We start from the raw sequence: 23101 nt of genomic DNA on the forward strand, positions 1-23101 counted from the left end.
CTCACTTTTCAATTTTTAAGATGCATTGGTTGGCGCATTCTTGATACTCGCTTTCAATCTAATTCTCCACCAACATAAGTCAGAACATGTCCGTCGTCCATTTGTTCTTTAACAAAATATACCTTTCCATATTCCAACTATATGGTAATGCAGGTTTCCTATAGCTTCACGAGAGAAATTCACAGGCCAGCAATCGCGCTCATAGTCAACACAATATCATACATTCAACTAATTTGTGATTTTTCATTTTACACTCAAAAGTCAGATCCACTAAATGTTTCCATTATCACTCAAAGTCAATTGTTCACAGATGTGGGTGAGGAGTGGATGCAAACTTTTAAGGTATGCCAAATAAAGTTCCTACAATTGTGGTTTACATTTTACGGAGCAAGCTACAACTGAACAGAATCAAACAAACCACAAACACCGTTCAAATCATAGAATGCTAAAGTAACATTGCGGGCTAGAAGGTAAAATAAGATATAGATCAAAATTAAAATTAAAATCCAGATAAAGAAAAATAATAGATGACAGGGTCAGAAAATATAGATGAAAAAGAATTATTTTATTCGAAATAAATTGCTAATCAAAGTACAGGCAGGGTGCAACTTGCTAGTGTTTCGTCGCTATAAGTAAATATTTTTCATTATAACTTCCGGGCATCCCTTTTATCATTATGAGTGTCGGGTGATGCATTATATGGGTCTATTTTTTCTCCCTACATTAGACTCGAAATGGTGGGATCTAAGATTGGTTAATGTCTTCACTTTACTGTTTCTCAAAAATTTATTTATCATTATTTTTTTCTTGCATTATTTTAACAATTAGACTCAAAAGAGAATGTTGTCTGTTTCAGTATTCTATCTCTTTCTATTTTCCAAATAGATGTCCAAATTCAACGTCCAACATCCAACTTTGGAGATAAATTGCAAAAATCATCATCATCATAGTCCTAATTGCCCAGTTGTGCTCTACCCTTACAGGCATTTGTAAGCCTTACTACCGATTACACATAGATAGCTCCATCCCGTATCAAATTTCAAAAGTCCCCAGAAAGGTTCATAATCAACAAAACAACTCATGGTATGCGTTCTAATTCTCTGCACCATGATGTTGATCAACCTTTGCTAGCCCTTACCACCACCATTATCATTCAACTCAAACCATGAAGCAGATGCTGAACTTGGGAGAATACCCTATAGAAGTTAGTTTACAATAATAAGGTTCTGATTTCTAAAGCAATAGTAGAGTCATAAAATCGCTAGACGTGAATACACACACACACACACACATTATGATTAAAAATTTCCGCTCAGGTCTCTAGTCATAATTTAGTGCAATTCACAAAGTTACAAATACTCAGCTAAAGACAAAGTGACAAACACCTCTAGAGCAAGATTGGGAAGAGCTTTCAACAGTGCAATTCCGTTCATTCTTAACTGAAATTACACATGAATCAATAGCACAACACAATCCATTCATTATCGCTAATAAGAGGTAGTAACAGATAGTTCATAAGAATGACGAGACTAAAAGGAATTAAAAGGGAAAGAAAGAAGAAAACCTAAGAGCGATCAGTGGTGATCGGAGAAGAGAAGACGAAGGCGAGAAGCAAAGGCGCCAGTGGAGTCTTCAGAAGCTTCATGAAGCAGATCACGCTGGATGTTGTTGATGCGCTCCGCGAGTAAATCGTGCTCCTCCTGAAGAGTATAGTTTTCCTCCTGAAGGCTATGGATTCGGTATTTCTGACCCAAAGATCTCATGCTCAGAAGCAGAATCCCAGTCATCGCAAACCACTGAATGAAGCTGTCCTTTCTTGCCATCGCGTGCTTCATAAACCCTAACGGCCTCTTTGTTGGCCTCACGCCTTCGCCGCCGCCTGAGGAAGCCATCTACAACCAGCTCACTTTACGACACAAGTTTTTGTTTTTTATTTGGTAAACTCACTCTACTGCACCCTGCCACTTCCTTACACGGAGGATAACAATATGCAAACTCATTGGGCCTTTTGGTTGGGTATCCCTTTGGGCTAATATATGTTACTAATTGGGCCTAAGGCCTGTTTGAGAGAGAAGTATAAATAAAATAAAAATAGATTGCTTGATGGTTGCCTGGTTGGTTCGCCCTCGACTAAACTCAAATGAAATCAAACTCCATCAGTTTTTTGGCTCTGCAGAGAAAAAGGAGACCAAAAGAAGGGGAGGTCGCCATAGTCATCGTTCTCGTTTGAGAGAGAGAGAGAGAGAGAGAGAATCAGAGCTTTGAGAGAGGAGAACGAGAGAAGGAGAGAAGGTACCATGATTACACGATCGAATCTGGCGGAGCAGCTAAGGGAGTATCAGATTCGATCCAAGCATGACTGGGCCTCTGTCTCGTTCTTCTCTTCTACTTCTTCTAATCTCGCCTCTTCCAGGTATGCCAACACCCAACATTCTTTTTTTTTTCTTTTCTAAATTTTCAAAATAAATATATTTATAAATTATGATTATTTTGCCTGTTATAATCAAAACTCCTTTCTTTTTCCCTGTTTGTTGTTTGTGCCTCGCAATAATTGCACATATGGTGTAACTCGCAATCAAAACACCAATTGTCATTTTCTTATTTCAACCGCTTACTTGAATATCTTCTGATTTCCTGTTTAGCTCCAATGCGTTTTGCTGCTTTTCCCTTAATTCATGTTTTTTAAATTAAAAAAATTGGTTGCGATTACGCCGGAAACTGTTCCTAATATGATTTGGATAGGGAGAATTTATTATTAAGTTATAACAAAATAAATCATCAGGCTGATGCAGGGAAATTCAGTTGGGCGTTTTATTTGAATCTTTATTCAAATTGTTCACAGGGCACGTGCCCATCTTCTGTTCAATTTAACATCTTGATTTGGGGATCGTTTTGGTTGTGCCTGCTATTGAAAAATGGGCTTTCTCTAAAATATGGTACGGATTAGTAAACTTTATGAAGGGGAGTCTTGGAGCAACGCTTGAGTTGTCTCCAGGTAGGTTGCTACGGATGTAATTATTAGGATAGGTTGTCTATTATATATCCTTTGGGTGCGGTTCTTCACAGACCATGTGTTAATGCGGGATGCTTGTGCATTGGACTGCCTTTTTTTGGTGAACTTTATATGGAAAGATTATATAATAGGTTCTCTAAAGGAGACTCTAGAGTTAAGATTAGTTTTACCCAGTTTTTTAGGAAGCTGCAAGCTTGAGTTATGTAACGAAAATGCTTATTATGATTGTTCAGCCATTTGCAATTTGCAAATTGTAAACCTACAATCATGTTTTACCTTTTGCACTTAAGAAACGTTGTAGTATGGAGGATGTGGGTTGAAAAGTGAAAACATATAATATCTGCGTTTTTAGAGATTTTTAACCGGATAATTGCTGTTTGTTTACCAATGCAATTCTTTTTCCCACATAGCATTATATGATGATATTGATGCCTTTCGTTTCTTCTTTATTGTGACACAGGGTGGATGTCGTGGTCTTTGTAATATGGGAACTTGTTATTTTAGCTTTCCTGGTTTTTTCAGTAGTCTCGTTGTACTTTAAGCACATCCGGCTTGCTTTTATATTAGTTTGTATTACGGTGTTGTTGCTTTTATGCATGAAAATTACAAAGCAAGTAAGACTAGCAAGGAGAAAGAAACGAAGAATGCTTCTCCCGTTGTCAATGTAAAATGGTGTCAAGTCTTGATCTTTGGCATGTTTCCTGTTGTCCCTTCTCTCCTTTTCCTGGAGTAGGGATCATGGCCATTCTTGACCATTTCCATTGATTCAGCTTCATATTCATAATTGGATTTGTGTAACTCTTGATTCAACCTATAGCAAGTCAAACAAGTACATAATTGACGATCTTGTGTCAACATGTGCTTATCCAACTTGCTGATGTAGATCACTATGGGAGATGGTGTAACTTAGTAGTGCTAGGGTATCATCAAGTATCTATATATTTGCATTTCATTTTTCTTTTCACGTTTCTGTATACAAAGTGCTACTAATGCAAGTTACTATTGAGCTTTTGACCCCTTGTAAGTCTTACATTGGGAAGTTAAAATACCATCAGATGATTTCTTGTGTAATGACAACATGTGTGCTAGACAGTTGAGTTTTAGAGGTGTATTATTTTTCAGTAAGGTAACTAAGGTTGGAGCTTTGCTAGGTTGATTTCTGGTTTGTTGGCCATATATGAAGAATAGAAGTGAAATTATGCTTGTCTGTTTCATGACCTGTCTCAGATTGTGATTTCGTAATGTAATATTTGTAGGGCGATGCCAAATATTAAGTTTATTCTACTTCCAACATCTGGAATGATGTTTTCCCATGATTGTATAATGATTCTCGAAATTTATCTGTAACGGCCATTGGGAACATCCCAAATGTTAGCTCTGCATGCTTGGCCATGCATCCTGGGAGGTGGTACATTTCATGTTCTTACTGTGGATTGAAGAAGTGGAATTTTATTCCCTGAGCCACTATGCTCCAAATGGCTCCTGTGACAACCATTACACTAAGAACCATACCAAGTATTCCTAGCGTCCAATTTAGACACCAATTTATGCTATAAATCTTTGGTTTCTTAATCTCTACCCACATGAAACAGGGGTAAGCTAGTGTTATAGGCAGGGCAATGCCTCCGATAAGACCTGCCAAACTTCGCAGAAAGGGTAAAGCTACGGCGATGAAAAAGGCGAAGCATCCAAAGAATCCCCTCAAGGCCATTCTTAGCCACCTGGGGCAAGGCCTGTTCTTTATGATTGTGTACCTTGATTCCAAATTGTCAAACACTGGCATTGCATAGATTTGGAAGGAACTGAGGCTGTTGATGACGACCAGCAAGCTTGTCAAAGCGATGATCAACTTTGATGTATCATGTTGGTGGAACTTGTACAAGGCACTCAACATCCCTTGGTCGGGAGGTATCTGATTTCAAAGATCACGCCATCATTTATTTATTTTATCTATTGGTCTATTGTTAAGCCAGTCATTGGAAACATGAGCTATTATTATTGAATGAGATTGTAGGATGCACTTACTGAATTTCCGTAAGCCCAATAACCTCCGATGGCAAGGGGAAACAAACATAAGGCAATTATTAGATAGGCAAACATGCAACCTCTCCACATGGCCAAACGGGAAGGTTGTTGAGCATCCGAAGGCATTGTCCCCTGCAACAATGACACTTAATTGTACTTTGTATCGCATGAAAAATGTCTTAATATGAAGATGATAGTGAGAATTATTATATGATTTGACATATTTGAGTAAACTACTTAACATAACACGTGTCAACATTTTAGTTATTATCTTAACAAGAAAACATTTACATGTCAGTAGCGATCTTGATATTTAACAAACGGAGAAGGTATGTTCTTTTAAACATTACCTGTATTTCTAATACAAGATTGTGACCCCTGAAAGCAAATGCTATAATGCCAAGAGCATTGCACACACAAAAAGTGCTAGTGAACTCTGATGGACCCTTTGGTGGATCATAGGATACATGAGGGAGGGTGCCTTTGACCATAGATACAATCCATATGAGAGCACAATAAGCCACAGCAGTGATGGCTCCAATAAGTGAAACCCCTGCAATTGAATTGAGGTTGGGAAGTTGAGCAAGCAAAATGGCCGTGCAAGTAAACACCAAATACCACTCTGTGGTGCTGAGTGGGCTTAGGGTGCATCCCTCTCCACACACAATCTGAAAGAATATCTTCACGGTGCCACCTCCGATCATGATGAGGGTCACACACGTCCCACCCGATAGGTACATGATTGGGAACAGTGCCAGCAATTTTCCTAGCTTCTCTCCTGCAATTTCGTTCATAACATCAACATGTGTGTCATTTAATCTGAACAGTTTATATAATTGAGTACAAGCCATTAAATATTGCATTATTACTCCTGAAATTTTATTCAAAATAATACTTCTTATAATGAACTTTGGTGGATGCTAAAGTACCCCTTACTTGCAGAGTTTTAAATAGATGTACGGATAATTAAATACCACAACAAAACTCTTTTTTCTTCAAGAAGAGAAAAAGGTTCAACTATATATGACTGATAAAAAAATAAAATAAAAGTTTATAGTTTCAAGTATATTATATATAGGTACTTAACAAAGATCTACAAGACTACAACTTAGGGCTGGAAATCTATACCCTACCTACGGGTACTCAACTCGGACCAATCCGTTCGGATAGGTGCGGTGTGAGTTCGCTTGCGGGTAGGGTAGGGTACAGGTTCAGGGTATACTCTATCCTACCCTATCCTATCTGCACTCCTAATATATTATATAATATATATGTAAAAGTTATGTATGTAGTGAAGAAAATGAGCGTTGAACCCACAATATTTTTCTTATAAAAACTTGAAGTAACCACTAAATTAGTTGATAATCATATTATTTGTAATTTTATGTTAAATTTCTTTAAGATTTTATATTTTTAATTTTAATTTGAACTTAATTTTTTATTTTATATTTTATTAATATGTATGAAATTTAGAATGGTTGAATTTATATTTTGTTAAAATTTTTTATTTTTCTACCGATAGAATCGGGTAGGATAGGATTTAAAACTTTAAGGTGCGGGTAGGGTTAGGGTTGAGAAATTCTCAACCATCGGTAACATAGGGTAAAATTTTAAAAAAAATTTCAACCCTCAAATAGGATTAGAATAGAGTCTAAATTCTACCAACCCTACCCATTGCCAACCCTTTACAACTCTCAGAATAAATAATAAATTAAATAAAATTTAGTGCGCTAAAAAGCTAATATAACTGTGCTTAGTGCTTACCAAATGCTGCCATTGCAAGCTTGAGGTACCTGCTATGGCGCACCCCACTCTCCGATTCGTGGAGCTGAATTAGTAACCATAGCGTGTAGAGCTGCCACATGAAAGCCCCACACAAACATATGATTCCCCAAATCCTGCATCAACATATACGACACAGTCTTAAATTGTTGTTCACAGTACTATTATATCACGGAAATATGCAACAAATGTGTTTCTTACATTCATTTAAATGGATCATAATCATTAACTGAATAAAGGTTGAGTTTTATTGGTTATGTAGTTTTTCCTTTTTTTTAACGGTATTTACAATATAAATAACCACAGCAGAAATTTATAAGGTAACATGAAAACCCACCATCCTAGATTAGTGAAGGCCAAGGGAAGAACAAGGGCCTGGAATCCAATTCCCGAGCTGAGAATGTGAAACGCAGCATAATATGCGTTTCCCTTTCTCGACTCGGTGATAGGAAGCCAGGCATCTTGATGGTCAAGCTTAGTGAAGCGCCCAACTTCTTCCAAGTAACCGTGTATGTTTTCAAAGGCCTTCTTCATGGGGCTGGCCAAGGGAGTGTTCATAAAACGAGTTGCAAACGGGCTTTTAGGAGTTTTGGGTGCCGAATCCACCATGGATGGAGAATGCACATGAGTAGTAGAAGACATGGCCGGAGAGGCTCTGCTACTCTTCTTCATCACTTCAACAACTTCCTCCTCCATATATATAGTGGTTAATGATTGCCAATTTTTTTTACTGGTTGTTGGAGTATTATTTGTGTTGGCTTACTCTCCTACATATATATATAGTTCAAGTAAAGGGATCAATAAGTGTCCCATGCATGTCGCATATTCTTTTCATTCCGTCTTCTGATGACTGCTACTCATATAACATAAGTCTTTCTTTGGTTGTTGAGCATGTTGAATGAATCTTTGACAATTCCACTAAGGTTGATGAAGGCCTAAAGTGGGTGCGCTTTCTTTTGAAGTCCATAGAGCAACTCCTCCAAGGAGAGCATTTATGGAGTTTCAAATATGATATGTCCATGAAGTGAAATGATTTTAAATTTTATTTTGCTTTAAACATGATGGATGAAATAAGATCGATCTTACTTTGAAAAGATGATTTTACTTTATTGAAGAACTAATTAAATTTTGTCAGCTTATATAAATTTAAAATAAATTAAAATTAAATATTAAAGTGATAAATCTTGTCTTTATTTTCAAATCATTTTTTATGACGTGTGTTTCACAAATACTAATATAATATTTTGTAAAACCTAAAATAAAATAAAATTGAAATAAAGCATGGGATATGTTCTAAAACTTATTACAAAATACTGAAAATAGTGGAACGACAAATGACAATGGCTAAAGGTGAGTTAGGTTTGTATTCTTTTTATTTTTCTTTTTAATTTTAATATTTTTGTTTTAAAAATTTTGTATAAAAAATTGTAAAAACAATGAAATCTTGATTTTTTTAATTTAATGTTTTGTTTACACTTACAATAAAAATAAAAATAAAAATAAAAAATAAACATACAAACTAAACCAAAGGCACTTTTAAGCGATTGTGACTAACATAACAACAAAAGAAATAATTGAAGGATTATGGTTGCTATTATACATAAAAAAAAAGAAAGAGATTTAAGGGGAAAAAATTCAGTCGATTATTGTTGGGAAAAAATAGCTCATAATATTTAATTAATATCCCCAAATTTATTCAATGCAAGAGTACCAAAGATATTTCTTACCCTTTATTATTTGAGTTTAGAATTAAAAAGCCACCATATAGACCGAAATTTCTATGCTTTTGCATGCATGTATTCTTTTTCCCCACCACTACTTTTATTGTTGAGATAGTAGTGGACATGTGTTTATAAGTATAAAATATACACCATGTATATAGACCGAAATTTCCTTGCAAATACATGCAGGTATATATCTGGAATTCTTGTCAGGTTGTCATGACCATTTCGATTTTAGAATGAAAAAGGCTACGTTGTACACATGATATTATTACTAATAATATAGCGTCAGTAGCACAAAATGTTAAAATGTTTTTGTTTCACTCATGTTTTGGTTGACATCGATAGATGATATCAAAATGAGTTTATATCAAGATCTTAAGTATTGAAGAATAGATATAACTCTTCTGAAAAAAAATAATAAATTCGATTCGAGAATTATTTAATTACGATATTAAAGCAATTTTATATTAAAATTACTAGTGATAGAATTATAAAAAAATCAATTAACAAAGGAATAAATAATTTAATAAAGAAGACAACGAAAATATAAATATTGATTAAAGCAAAATAATAATAAAATGCAAAGAAAATAAACGAAAATGAATCAAATAAACAAAAGAAAACAAGTTAAAAATTGATTTCTGACACTCACATGCACTTGTACTCCATGTTCTTCCATTGCGTCGCGGAGATTGAAAATTTTATGAGTTTATGTAATGATTATCTAGTGTTTTTGATTGAAGTCCCCTAACTCTTTTAAGTTTCTCCTATTTATATACCATAGAGATAGACTTGCCATGGAGCATATTGTCCACTATCTTACCTCCTCATTTTTCTCAACCATGACCTTACCTTGACCATGAAGAATCCTGATCTACAGATTTTGACCCTCACGTCTTCCTTGGTCTTCAAATCCCACATTTCTTTAATTTGCTCCTTAAATTTCGCATCCATATTTTCCACTCAGTCTTGACGGTCGAGTAGCAAGTTTTGATGCTCAAGAAAAGCAATAACTACCTTTTCACTTCTACACTCTTTGTACCATCTTTCTTTGATTTCAGATTACCCGTCTCGACTTCTATAGTCGAAATCTTTGGTAGTCGAAACACCCTCTTGTCGAGTAAAATCTTTTTTTTGTACTAACAAATTACCCCTTTAAAACTTATTAGTTTGTTCAAAAATACAAGTTTTAATATTTCTCGTGCCAAACACATGCAGCCTTTTCAAATTCTCAAAATTTGAAAGGACAATTACGCATCATTTAAAATGACGCGCACTTTTCTAAGAACACATAATGTCCCTTGGGTTTTAATGACTTGTTCTTTTAATAGATGATTCCACCATTGCTTCTCAAATTAAATCAAATCATCCCCAATTTTCAAGAAACTTGCTTCTTGAAAACCATAATCCTTTTCTCTCTGAGCGACATGCCTTCTGCAGTTTCTCAATTGCTCTTTCATTCAACTTCTACGCCAACCATCATCATCGCATTCTCTTCTTCAGCACCCATGGCCGCCGTTTCTCATTCTTGCAAAGGAGATAAAGTCATTCCTCTTCCTCCATTAGTGGCTAAAATAGCGCATTTATATGATGAAGATGGAGTTTTGAGAGCCCCAAACCCAAATGCAGAAACCTATAATTTCTGGTGTCGCCAAGTATTTCTGTCATTCTCAGTTAATGGAGTATTGTATTCCTTCTTAGGTCCTTTGGCAACCCAATAACAAATTGATTCTGTTTCTTCTTTCTTTCCATCACCATCAGAGCATTTATCATTGGTTTTCTGCAAAAATGTCAATGCTTCATACTTTGTTGGTTGAATTTTTAGAACTGCTCCCCCTAGGAATTTGAGTCTTCTTTTTTCGACCTGGATATCTTAACTCACACCTACATATAAGTCGATTTGAGAATCACTAAATATTGTGCATACCTTAGAATTAGCTACCTTTGATCTCTCTTATATTGCTCCTTTACTAGGGGCTAGTCTGTACTTCTGGTGCCCTACCACTAATAACTTTTATTTTTTTATGGAATAATGGGTCTAACTCTGATGGACATTTTGACTCTGACCGGTTTACTAGTTGATGGTCAATTCGTGTCATGGTGGACCGATTGTCCTAAAGATGATTTAATATCAACTTTGATTCGAATTCCATATCAAGCATCATTCAAAACAATATAAGTTCTGACGAAGATCCATTTTCTGATAGTGAACATGTAACTTTTCTCTTACTACTCAATTCTTTTTGTTTTCTGCTCTAAGTCAGTCCAAATTAAAAAGATAAACTACTTGCCCCTGGCCATTGTGCTCCATCAGAAAAAACTCATTGACCTTCCTGCCTTGATCTTGTGTCAACTTTATGAAACTCTTTCTTTGATTGTTGATGAAATTCGTTAAGGGAATCCTTCAATAAATCCTTTTGGTCCCTTTTGGGTTGTAAATTTATGGTTCAAAGATGTTCTTGAACCTCATCTCACAACCTCTGGCTCAAAAGTTCCTAACACTCTAATTAACGGTATTTGCCTTTTCCAGTTTTCTCGGATAAAACCAAAAACCATGTCTCCCATTGGTGCTTTTTGACACTTTGTTAGGGTTCTATTTAACATCAATGAAGATAAAAATATTTCTTATTTCCCAAATCCATTCACATTTTGACCTGGTTCTGTTTCATGCCTTAACTCTTTTACTAGCTTCCAGCAAAAAAACTAAGCAACAGTCGATGATATGTGGGCTAGGATCTTAACTCCTCCAATTCTCCCTGTCGGCTAACCTCATGAGTCGACATGGGCTCTCAAAAAGAAATTAGTTGTTTATTCACCTCAATATGTAGCTCAACAATTTGGCTTTGCCCAAGTCTTACCTTCTCCTTTGTCTCTCGACCCTGCGGCTCAAAAGATTCACTATAAAGTGTCGGATACAAAAGAGTTTGACAAAATGTTGGAGATGAACCACCAATGAATATCGACTTAATACCAATGTCTGAATATCGGTAGTTGTTTTTTCTCAAATTCTGATTTTTATGCATAGTGGTCAAAGTACTTTTCTGCCCATTGTATATGTGTTGATCAAGCCCTTTCAAATCTGGTCTTCTTTCTTGCACTGATAGTATCTAAGAAAACCAGAGGTAAATATAAAGAAATATTTTTTCCAAATACTAAGTACTTTCATAGGAATAATTTTGATACTCAACTTACTTTATCTTTTAATTCCTTTAGTTACTCGACACACGCCTATTATTCAAGTTGCTGTTGGTCTACAACCAGTTGAGGAAAACTAGGATACACAAGGTAGAAGTCAGAGCAATTTTCAAAACCTCCCATAAGAATATTAAAACTATAATTCCTAGAGTAATTTGGGGCATTGTTCTAAACCCATTTGTTCTTCTATAGATTAGATGGAAGAACTCTAGTTCGACTCGACACCCCTTGGGGGTTTCTGGTCGACTGTCACCACTGCGCGCATGTGTTGTTTGATAGGAACAACTGCAGACTCTCGACCTTTAATCCAGTGCTTCAGTCGAGCTTGTCTTAATTCTTGCTGATGGACACACTCTCTTCTCTTTTTATACGAGTCAAAAGTTTTAGCAACTGAAGTGTCGAACAGGGCACTACATCGCGGGCATCTTGCCATATTTTCTTCTTCCTCTCTTTGTCTCAACAAGAAGTCTAACAGATATTCTCCTGCTTTTGGGTAAATGGACTTTTCATGTTCAAACATGTCCAATTTAAACGGCTCATCTTTCTTCATAGGTTTGACAAAAGCCATATTGACTATAAATTTAAACCCCAAAAAATTAATAAATAATTAGCTAATAAATTAATTATTATTCAAAAAATTAAAAAATTAAATTTTATAGTTTAGAAAATTTTAGAGAAGAAGAGAGATTGTAGGTGGGAACTCTAACCCCTAAACCTTTTCCAACTTCAATCCTCTATATCTCTCAATCTGGAACTTTGATTGACAAGCCGTCAATGACCATGCATGCATCTTGAAATTCTCTTCAAATCCATCAGAACAAAGTAGTAAGAAAATTTCATTTTCTCACCCAGATTTCTCCTCTTAAATTTTGAAAATTTAGAGTTTTAGCATTGAGAAATTGAATAATTTTAATAGTTTAAGTGAACTCTAGCAACGGATAATCACTGGGTTTCATCCATAGCACCCGTGGATACGGTAAAAAACTATTAAACTTTTGTGAATTGTTGGATTAATGAAACTTATGTTGATTATAGTGATATTGTATGAATTAGATTGTGTTTCTTTTTTATTTGGAGTCTAATTGGTGGTTCAGAATGAAGTTCTGATGGTTGAGCATGTGGAATTGGTGTTTGGAGACTTAGAGCTTGTGGAAGGAGAGGTTTTTGAGGTGTTTCGTACTTAGGAAGGAATCGGCCAAGGTATGATTTTGATTTCTCATAGTTAGTGTAAAATGTTACATGAAAAGTTAGGCTTGTTGACCATAGGATAAGTTAAACTATGTGAATTGTTAGTGCTTAGTGATCATACATGGGAATTGTTGAATGAATTTGTATGTTGACATGTGATGGAATATGATTTGATTATCATTGTTGATGTTGGTGAGGATTGGTGATAATTATGAATGTGGATTGTGAATTGAATTGAGTAATTAGGGGTGGAGTAGTTGAGGAAGGATGGAGGTAATTAGTATTGATTTTTGGTTATAGTTGAGTTGATTTTCAATTGAGGATTTGGAAAATTAGAGTTTTAGGAACTTTTGGTAAAAATTGATTTTTGGACCAACTTTGGCAGGTTATAACTTTGCTTCCAGAACCCCAACTCTTATAAAACTTATTTCGAATAAAAATTAGATTTCTGAAGTTTATGACCTTCGAAGAACAGACTAAAAATAATTTTCAATGAAAAAGTTTTGCGCGCTCGAAGTTTGTGCCTAAAAATAGGATTCTACAGAAAGTGTTAAAAACCAGGAAGTCTGGTATGCATGTGTATGCACACTATCGTGCGCACACTTGGACCGGAGCAAAGTAGAGACTCGTGTGTACGCACGAGGGGGTGTACGTACGCACACCCTAGGGATTTTGTAAGTTGTGCATATGGACACTATGATGCGTACGAACACGCTGAAAAAATTGTCTGGTGCGTGCATACGCACACAACTATGTGTACGCACGATGTCTTGTTTTACACTAAAACTTTGTTTAATTGTTTTACCATTCCGCCAAGCTTGCAAACCTTCGAAACCACTATTTTGATGAAAATTCACAATTTTTGAACTATCATCCACTATTATGATCCGTTAGTAAGTTTTTAAGCTTCAAAACAAGGGCAAATGTGTTGAATAAGTCAAGTAGAAAATTGAGAAGGAGATTGAGAAGTGAGTGGTTGAAATTATTAAGGCAAAGAAGTGATGAATGCTAAATGATATGTGATTCATAACAATGATGAATTTGAGATGAAATGATATGTAAATTGTTGATGATGTTGACATTGAGAAATAATGATTTAAATATCTATGTGGCTTGTACATATTGAGATAAATTGTTGACTTTTTGTTGCACGATATGAGCAGGCACTTTAACTCCCCGAGTTCTGCCATGGGCATGCATATATACAAAAATTTGAGCTTGGGGTGCTTATCTCCCTCATGGATGAGCTTGGGATTTTTCCATGGATATTGTTGAGCTTGGGGATGTATGCACAGAGAGACAGTCTAAGGTTATCTACCAGGATATGTCGGGTTGGCTGTATAACCAACAGTTAAGCTCAACAGCCATAGGACATGCATACATCATATGCATTTGAATCTTTTGATTGAGTGTGCATTTGTTTTGGTTTTCCTAACTATTTTGTCATGTTTATCTGCTACTTTTTTACTTGTAGTATCTTAATTCTATATGTAATTTCTTTGTTTGGCTTGTTTGTGTATGTATCTGATAGACCCCTCATATGACGAAGGAGTAATGAGGGTTGTTCCACCGATGTTTAGGAGGTTTGAGGGAGATAAAGACAAAGAATTAGCTTAGAGCTAGGAACCCCGTAGTTAGATACAAAACCTTCTGGTTTAGAACTAATATTAATTTTAACTTTAATTTCTGAGTGTCAGAGTTCTAGGAATGCCTCTGGCTTTTCCGGGACTTTTTATATTAACTATGTGGGCACCTTTACCATGCTAAGAATCTCCAGTTCTCATTCCATATATATATTGTTATTTTTCATATGCAGGTCGAGAGATACCTCGTTGAGCATCTGGAGATTATCTTTCTAAGCAAAGATGTCACTTTTGGGTTGTTATATTACTTGTTTTGGCTATGTGCATATGTACGTAGATTCTTTGTGGGATAACTTCGGGTTATATATATATATGTGTGTGTGTGTGTGTGTGTGTGTGTGTGTACTCTGGCCAGCCTTGGTTTCGCAGGTCGAGTTTGGAGCTTGATAGTTATATCTTTGGAACTCCAGTCTTTATATATATATGTGTTATCTTTCCTTTTGATCTCGTTTATCCAGCTTACGCATATCTTTGTGAGTGTAATATGATTTTCTATTTTTGCTTTTATTTAGCTTCTTCCTCAAGGTTCCTAGATATGAATTCTTTCAACTATATTTATATACGTCTCTTTCTTTTAGAGGCCATAATACCTCACCACCTCTACTTTACGAGTTAAGCGTAAGGCTCTGTGTGGTAGGGTGTTATAGTAAATGCAACTTCTTCTATTTCAGGAAAGTTCAATGTGACTTGGAAGGGATCAGAATCTACCTTTATATCAGGTTTATCAGCAAACTTTAGTCGACCTTTGTCAATAGCCTTCTGTATCAAATTTCTGAAACAAACACAATTGTTAGTATAATGTCTAGAAGCTTGATGGAATTTACAAGACTTCTTATTTCTAATTTCAGAAATCGATGGCATTCTTTTCCCTTCAGGTAGTACAAGTTGCTTATCTTTTAACAGCATATTGAAGATCAGTTCAGCTTTTGTTAGGTTAAACGAGTGAGTCTTTTCTCCTGATAAAGGAGTCATATCTTTTGCTGGATTGAGGGATTGACACACATAAAGAGGTCCATCTTTTAATTCTGCAGCAAAAACAGATTTATTGTTCGACTCTTCTTCACTCATGCAGTTAACATAGTTAACCTTTTTATTAAAAAAGGGTTTTCTTTTGTTCGACTCTAGTTCTTCCTTTTCTTTATTTAGATTTTCTATTTGCTGAACCTTATCAGCCAACTAAGCCAAGTCGAGGAACTGTTAATTTACTAATTTCATTCAAATATTGAAATCAAGGCCATTGATAGCCATCTTGACTATTTCTGGTTGGTTTAGGAATAGGGGTGAAATATTTGTTTCTCATATTCTTGAACAGTATAAGATAGTCATCGATAGACTCGGTTTTTTCTCTTTTTACTGTGAACATATCAGATAAAGTCAGCTTCATTAAACCTCTAAAAAATTGATCATGGAAACTTCTTTCTAACCGAACCCAGTTATGGATCAAATTAGGTTGTAGATTTGAAAACCGAGTAAAGCGTTCTTTGATAGTGAAGAAAGAAAATATCTCATTTTCAAATATCCATTATTAGCCAACTCGCCTATTTAGACTGAATATCGAGTGATGTGCTCGACTGTCGACTTTCTAATCTCACTTGCAAACTTAGTGATGGATTTATGGGTGAAAATTAGATTCCACACAAACTAACCGGCAAGTATACCAGGTCGCATCAAATAATAACTCACAAGAGTGAGGTCGATTCCACAGGGATTGATGGATCAAGCAATTTTAGTGAAGTGATTAGTCTAGTTAAGCGAATATTGATGAATTGAGTGAAGTTTGATCAAACAGAATATAAATTGCTGGAAAGTTAAAGTGCAGAATGTAAATTGACAGAAACTTAAATTGCATGAAAAGTAATTTGCAGGAAAGGTAAAGGGCTTTGGGTGTAGGGAAATTAAGGAGACAGTAAACCAAAGTACTCAAAATGAACTCAAGGACAATTAACAGAAAGAAAAATTCATTAGGGATCGGAGATATCATAGTCCACAATGAATCAAATGGGTCTCAATTCCTTTCTCGATCATATGAGTAGATCTCTGAAAGATTGAAATTGATTAGATCCCAATTCCTTGGCAACCCAATCTCTCTAATCACAATCAATCTTGCCAATTCCTTGATCCAATTTTCATGAGAAGAGGTTAAGCATTTTGTCTCATCCATAAGCCACACAGACTCTCAAGATCTCAATTCCTCCCGAATGGTGTTGATCAAGGGAGTTGTGAGAAACAGAGCTTCAGTTCTAATTTCCATGATTCCCCTTCCGAGGCTCACATGGAAATTCACAGATTCAAACCCCCTTCCAGAGTGAATGGATCTCAATCAAAATAGAAGTTATTTCTTAGCTATCTAGATGAATTGAGAAGAAGAAGATGTTCATTTAATCATGTGAATTAAAATAGAGCTCTTTCCCCTAATGAATTGGGGTTCAATTGATCATTGCTCTAAGAACACTTGTAGGAAAATTAAATTGCAGGAAAGTAAATCAAACTCAATATGAACAGAAATGTAAACTTGTAGAAAGGTAAATTATAAAAGAGAAGTGTAGAAATGGAAATTTCATAAAATTGAACTAAATTTAATACAATGGAAATGTAAAAGTGTAGCAAAGAGAAAAGAAATTCTAAGCTAAGCTCTCTACCAGAGCCTTCTATCCTACTCCTACTCCTACTACGCAAGCCTCCTCAATTCTACCAGAGAGCCTCCTACTTATACTCTTCTTCTCTTCTTCAATTGGTTCTGCATTGTACTTGGATGTGTGGCCTTGGCCTTGTTGAAGAAAGCAAGAATGGGTCTCAGTGATGTTGAAGAGGGCAATTGGCAAGTCATGTTTTTTATCTGCATGGGTGCCAATTTTTACTGATGCTGATGTCAACGTTGGCCTTAATGTTTGCAAGAGAACGTTGAGTCAAACGTTACCTTGAAAAAGGATTTGAAAAGAATGAGCGTTTGCACCAACGTTTGACTCAACGTTGGTGTACCAACATTTTTTTCATCGACGCGTACGCGTGGACAGCGTTTTGCGCATGTACATTGCTCACGCGTTTGCGTGTCTAGCCAAAATCTACATCCATGCGTACACATGCCTCACGCGTACGCGTCGATGCAAATTTTTCAAATCCAAATTTGGGCTTCTTGTCGCAGATGTTGGAGGTAGCATTTGATCACCACCGTTCCCTCCAATGTTGACTTTTTCACGCGTACGTGTGACCCACGCGTACACGTGAATGGTCAATTTTGCCATTTCACGCGTGCTCGTAGTTCACGGTTACGCGAGAAATACACTTCCACGCGTACGCGTAATTGACACGTACGCATCGCTCAAAATCTTTTAGCTCCAAAAATGAACACTATCACAAGCGTTGGAGGTAACGTTGGTTCACCAACGTTCCTTCCAACGTTGGCACCCAAATTTTACATATAGTGTTGCCAACAAGCCTTGGAATGTCACTTTGTCCTCTTATCAATGTTGCCTATTTCATGGCCATTATAGACTACTATATATGGTTGGAATGTTCTGAATGTCATCTTTCTAACCCAACTAGAATTACCTCAATTGAACATATGCAACTCAAGTTATGCTTGTTTGAAGAAGGCACAGTCAGGCTGTCTCAAGAGCAACGTTTTTGGCAACGTTGGTGAGCCAACTTTGGCCACCAACGTTGCTTGCTCTTCTTCTTCTCTGCCCTTCCTTTGCTTCTTCTTACCTATCATCAACCAAACAAAATACATCAAAGTATTGCCATAATCACAAGATAATGCATCATTCATAGCATCAAACAATTCTTTGCATAAATCTCATGAAAATGCATAAAATTAACAATGTTTGATTGAATCAAGACAAGCATGAATTTTTCATCCAAACACTTACTTATTGCCTAAGAAATACATGAAAACTAAGTAAAATAGATGAAAAAGGCTTGAGAAACTAGCCTAAGATGACTTGTCATCAGGGATTTGGGAATTTTGACACCCCTTGGGAGTTCAGCTTGCAAGACATACTCTGGAAAAAGGGATATAAAGTAAGGTTACCCCAATATTCACTTTTGCTCTATTGAAGATTTGTTCAACAACTTGAGTTATATTTCGACCATAAGCTTGAGCAGCATTGTTTGCTCTAGCTTCGTTCAATATCCTATTTGAATAATCTTCTCTATTCAAAATGAAAGGAGGATCATTAACATGAACTCTCCCAAAAGGTTGGCTAATGGTTGATTAATTGCTCCGGCAATATGATCGACTCGTCGAGCAACTTGCTTTATTCTAGCATTGTTATTTTCTAACATTGGAGTTAATACTGTAGCCATCTATTGTGTCAGCATATTTACTAGATCATGATGGCTATCCTTGATTTGTTGTCTAAATACAGCTAAAAATTTGAATGTATTAAGTGAAGATGTCCTATAGGGATCTGGCTTGACATCTCCAAGAATATTGAAGTATGGGTCCCTCATATCGACACTCTAGGAGCTCCTACACCCTGTGTCGAAATGACATTCGACACCGTAGGAATTGATTGTGGCATGGGAACAAATCCAAGATATGGAGGGTTGATTATTAAGGGTTGATAGGCATTATAATTTGTCATGTAAGGGTAATATTGATTGTGTGTACCCATTGGAGGATATCATGAGGGAGGTGTTGGATTATACAAAGGATTATTTCTTATAGTCTTAATACCTCCAACATATATAGCATTGGGATTCTCCAAAGGTGGTGAATGATTTAGAGGTAGTTCATATGGAGGCCATGTGACGGGTATGACCGTTGGAATACCTTCTGTCGATCGTTGGCTCGAAAAACTGGTCGAAGGGACTGCCTCTATTTTAGGGCCTCTAGTGGAATTTTCACTATCATTATTCAATGTATCCGTCGAAGTTGAAGTTCTTTCCGTCATGATTAACTTACCACTACATAACTGCATACACAGCTTGACATAAATCTAACCCAAAGTTCCGTGCCAATTTGTTTCACTCGTTTTTTGGTCGACTTAGACATGTAGTGTCGAAAAACGAGCTTGTATCAATATCTCAAGTAACGTGACTCCTATGAAAAAGAGTGAGCTCGACTCAGAAATTACTTAATTATGGTGTCAAAGCAATTTTATGTCAAAATTACTAGTGGCAGAATTATGAAAAAAGCAACAAAGGAATAAGTAATTAAATAACGAAGACAATAAAATGTAAAATTTTGATCAAAGCAAAATAATAATAAAATTTAAAGAAAATAAACAAAAATGAATCAAATAAAAAAAGAAAACAAGTTAAAAATTGACTTCTAACACTCACATGCACTTGCACTCCATGTTCTTTCGTTGTGTCGCCGAGACTGAAAATTTTATGAGTTTATGTGATAATCTAGTTTTCTTGATTGAAGTTCCAAACTCTTTTGACTTTCTCCTATTTATAGATCATGGAGATAGACTTGCCATGGAGCATGTTGTCCACTATCTTAGCTCCTCCTTTTTCTCAGGCATGACCTTGCCTTGACCATCAAAAATTCTGATCTCCAGGTTTTGACACCCACATCTTTTTTGGTCTTTAAATCCCACGTTTTTTTCAGCTTGCTTCTCAAGTTTCGCACCTATGTATGTTCTCCACTCAGTCTTGATGGTTGAATATCAAGCCTTGTTGCTTAAGAAAAGGCAATAACTACCTTTCGACTTCAACGCTCTTTGTATCATCTTTCTTCGATTTCAGTTTATCCGTCTCTGCTTCTATAGTCAAAACTTTTGATAGTCGAAACGCCCTCTTGTCGAACAAAATTCTTTGTCGAACAAAATCCTTTTTTTGTACCAACAGTTTTATAATCATTTATATATTATGGAAACGTCTCTCATGACAATTACTATGAAAGTCATACATTACATGCTATTTTTTTTTCCTCAAAAATGTCAAAAATTAATTTTTCTTTTGAACTGTTAAATTCATTTAAAACGTAACCTAGGGACATACATATGTGCAACATACATTAAGCGACAACGCAATATGTAAGCTTTTAACAATTTTCTTCGAAGTGTCACAGCTCACAGATCTGACTTTGTTTGCTCCTATAGTCGTTTGACTTGTTTCTATGTAGGTATGTCACTTGAAAAGTTAATATTTCTTATAGGAATGACTTCTTTATTTAACTTGGGGACAACATAAGCTTTCATTGCATAAAGCTAGTGGCCAGATACATTTTTATTACTGAACAATTATCAATGCAAGAAGGCTTAAGGAATCTACCAAATAATTAAAAGAAAACAAAAGCTTTATATTAGGGCTTTAATTTAGAAAATATATAAGTAACCAACTAGGAATACAGCTAACTGCTGCTAATTATGATAAAAAAAAAGTTTAATAATAAATGTTAGAAAATCTAATTTTAAATTAAAAAAACTACTTATGCACTCAAAAATTAAAAAAACCTACAACTCCTGTTGCTGTGTCCTCCCCGCTCATCTCAACGTCGCACCCCTCTCGCCATGCAGTCTCACTCACTCACTTTAAGTCCATCACCGCTCTTCGTTCATCTCCACCCATTACCTTCCCCTCCTTGCTTGCATCATCGCCACTCCCCAGTTGCACCGCCATATGATCAATGCCACTCGCATCTTCGCCGTCCACCTGTCGCGTCGTTGCCGCTCGCTCGCGACTCTCATTCCCATCTCTCGCATCCTCTATTTTTGTAGGTTTATCCATGCCACCATCCGCATCGCCGCGCCTTTTGATCCGTGCCTGTCGCATGCTTGCCGCTCGCCGATCGCATCCTTGCCGTTCGTCTATCGCATTCTCGCCGCTCGCGATTCTCATTTCCATCGCTCGCATCTTGTACTTTTGCATTTCTGTGCATCCTCCGCTCCTTTTTCTTCTTGTAGATTTTGAATGATTTTTTTACTTGTTTTAAATGTTTTTTTTTTTCTGTAGATTTTGGATGTAATTTTTTTATATGTTTTAGCTGTTTTATATATATATTTTTTTAGATTTTTGATTTTTTAATATTTTTATATTTTTTTCTTAGTTTTTAAATGTTTTTTTTTTCAATAATTTTTAATGTCTCGTTATTTAAATATTTTTTATTTGTTGTTGGATAGATGTTTTTTTTTGTTACATTTCGGATATTTTTTGTTATTAGAAATTTTTAAAATGATTTTGAAATTTTTAAAATGATTTTGAAATTTTTAAAATAGTTTCAAATATTTGTTTTAGATTTTGAATTTTTTTATTAGATTTTGAATATTTTTTATGATAGTTTGAAATCAAATTTTAAAAAAAAAAATTAAAAGAAATTATTATTTGGCTATAGCACCTCTTATAGTTCCTAATAAGTTGTTTATTAATTTAAAATAAATTACCAAAAATGTACCGAATAATTTTATGGCTAACAAAAATGCATATTTAAAATTCTTGTGAAGTTGTCATTACCGTTTCGATTTTATAATGAAAAAGGCTACCTTGCACATATAATATTTATTACTAATAATATAGTTTCAGTAGTACAAAACTTTTAATATAATTTTTAATCAGTAATGCCAAGAAAGAAAAGGCATAAACTTGACTTTATTGAAATGACTTCTTTATTTAACTCGGGGCCAACATAAGCTTTAATTTCATTGCATAAAACTGCTAGTGGCCAGATGCATTTCTATTAATGAACAATTATCAATGCAAGAAGGCTCAAGGAATCTACCAAATAATTAAAAGAAAACAAAAGCTTTATATTAGGGCTTTAATTTATGGTACGCGCACGATATGTATAATCCATAGCAGTATATATAGTCGAGCCTTGTATATATATGTAGTCGCATAAATATATTTGTCATGGCACCTTTTGCAAAAGTAACTTTGGGACTGACTTTATTTTCCTTGACAAAACTTTCTTGTCATCGATTTTGTTCCTTGGCTTTAATTTTGCCAACATAAATAAAGATGATTTCTTTTTTCTTATTGATGAAGATAAAGTTTACCTTAATCATCATATCATATAATGGACAGAGTAAGTTTAATTTTGTGCTTGTGCTTATATTATTAAATTCAATATATATATATATATATATATATACAGGGGCGCAGGTAGGTATAAAGAAAGGGGGACAATGGCCCCCCCCAAAATTTTAGCTTTTATTCAAAAAAAAAAAAAGTCTGATCCCCTTTTTTTTATTTCTCAGCCCCTCTCTTTTTGTTTTATCTTTTCCAATCCCCCTCCCCCTCTCACTTTTAATTTCTACAAAACCCAGCCCAATAGCCCATCTGCCCATTTCCTATCCCTTTTCTATTTTCCAATCCTTATTTCTTTTTTATTTCCCAACGTATAATCACTAATCAGTTCCCCAATCCCCTTTTTCTATTTTTCAACATACAACCGGTCTCTTCCTCTCCCTCTCTTCCCACCTTGGCTTTCAAAAAATTTAGGTAACAATTTTTTCTATTCTTCTTCTTCTTTATCTCTTAAATCTTCTTATCTTTTACAATTTTACCTTTTTAACTCTTTTTTTTTGTTTTTTGCAGATTAAAAAAAAAGAGTAGTTTAACAAGTGATTTTTCACTCCTCT

General features: G+C 35.4%; 2 protein-coding genes and 1 long non-coding RNA gene across 3 annotated transcripts; 1 reads left to right on the forward strand and 2 right to left on the reverse strand.

Moving 5' to 3' along the window:
- Positions 1-843: 843 nt before the first annotated feature.
- On the reverse strand, positions 844-1773 carry LOC140174777 (uncharacterized). The gene is made up of 3 exons (XR_011864441.1): positions 1565-1773; positions 1386-1439; positions 844-1196 (listed from the first exon to the last, which is right to left on the reverse strand). It is a non-coding gene; the product is annotated as an uncharacterized lncRNA (long non-coding RNA).
- Positions 1774-2117: 344 nt separating this feature from the next.
- On the forward strand, positions 2118-4084 carry LOC112705688 (uncharacterized). Its single transcript, XM_025756598.3, has 2 exons — positions 2118-2413; positions 3474-4084. The coding sequence occupies exons 1-2, from the start codon at positions 2298-2300 to the stop codon at positions 3679-3681; spliced, it is 324 nt and encodes a 107-aa protein (XP_025612383.1). The 5' UTR covers positions 2118-2297; the 3' UTR covers positions 3682-4084.
- Positions 4085-4266: 182 nt separating this feature from the next.
- On the reverse strand, positions 4267-7792 carry LOC112705687 (lysine histidine transporter-like 8). The gene is made up of 5 exons (XM_025756596.3): positions 7158-7792; positions 6803-6936; positions 5389-5816; positions 5039-5170; positions 4267-4925 (listed from the first exon to the last, which is right to left on the reverse strand). Exons 1-5 carry the CDS (start codon positions 7514-7516, stop codon positions 4437-4439), a joined length of 1542 nt encoding a protein of 513 aa, XP_025612381.1. The 5' UTR covers positions 7517-7792; the 3' UTR covers positions 4267-4436.
- Between the last annotated feature and the right edge of the window lie 15309 nt (positions 7793-23101).

Source organism: Arachis hypogaea, chromosome 8 (assembly GCF_003086295.3).
Source record: "Arachis hypogaea cultivar Tifrunner chromosome 8, arahy.Tifrunner.gnm2.J5K5, whole genome shotgun sequence".
In the NCBI taxonomy this organism is placed as follows: domain Eukaryota; kingdom Viridiplantae; phylum Streptophyta; class Magnoliopsida; order Fabales; family Fabaceae; genus Arachis; species Arachis hypogaea.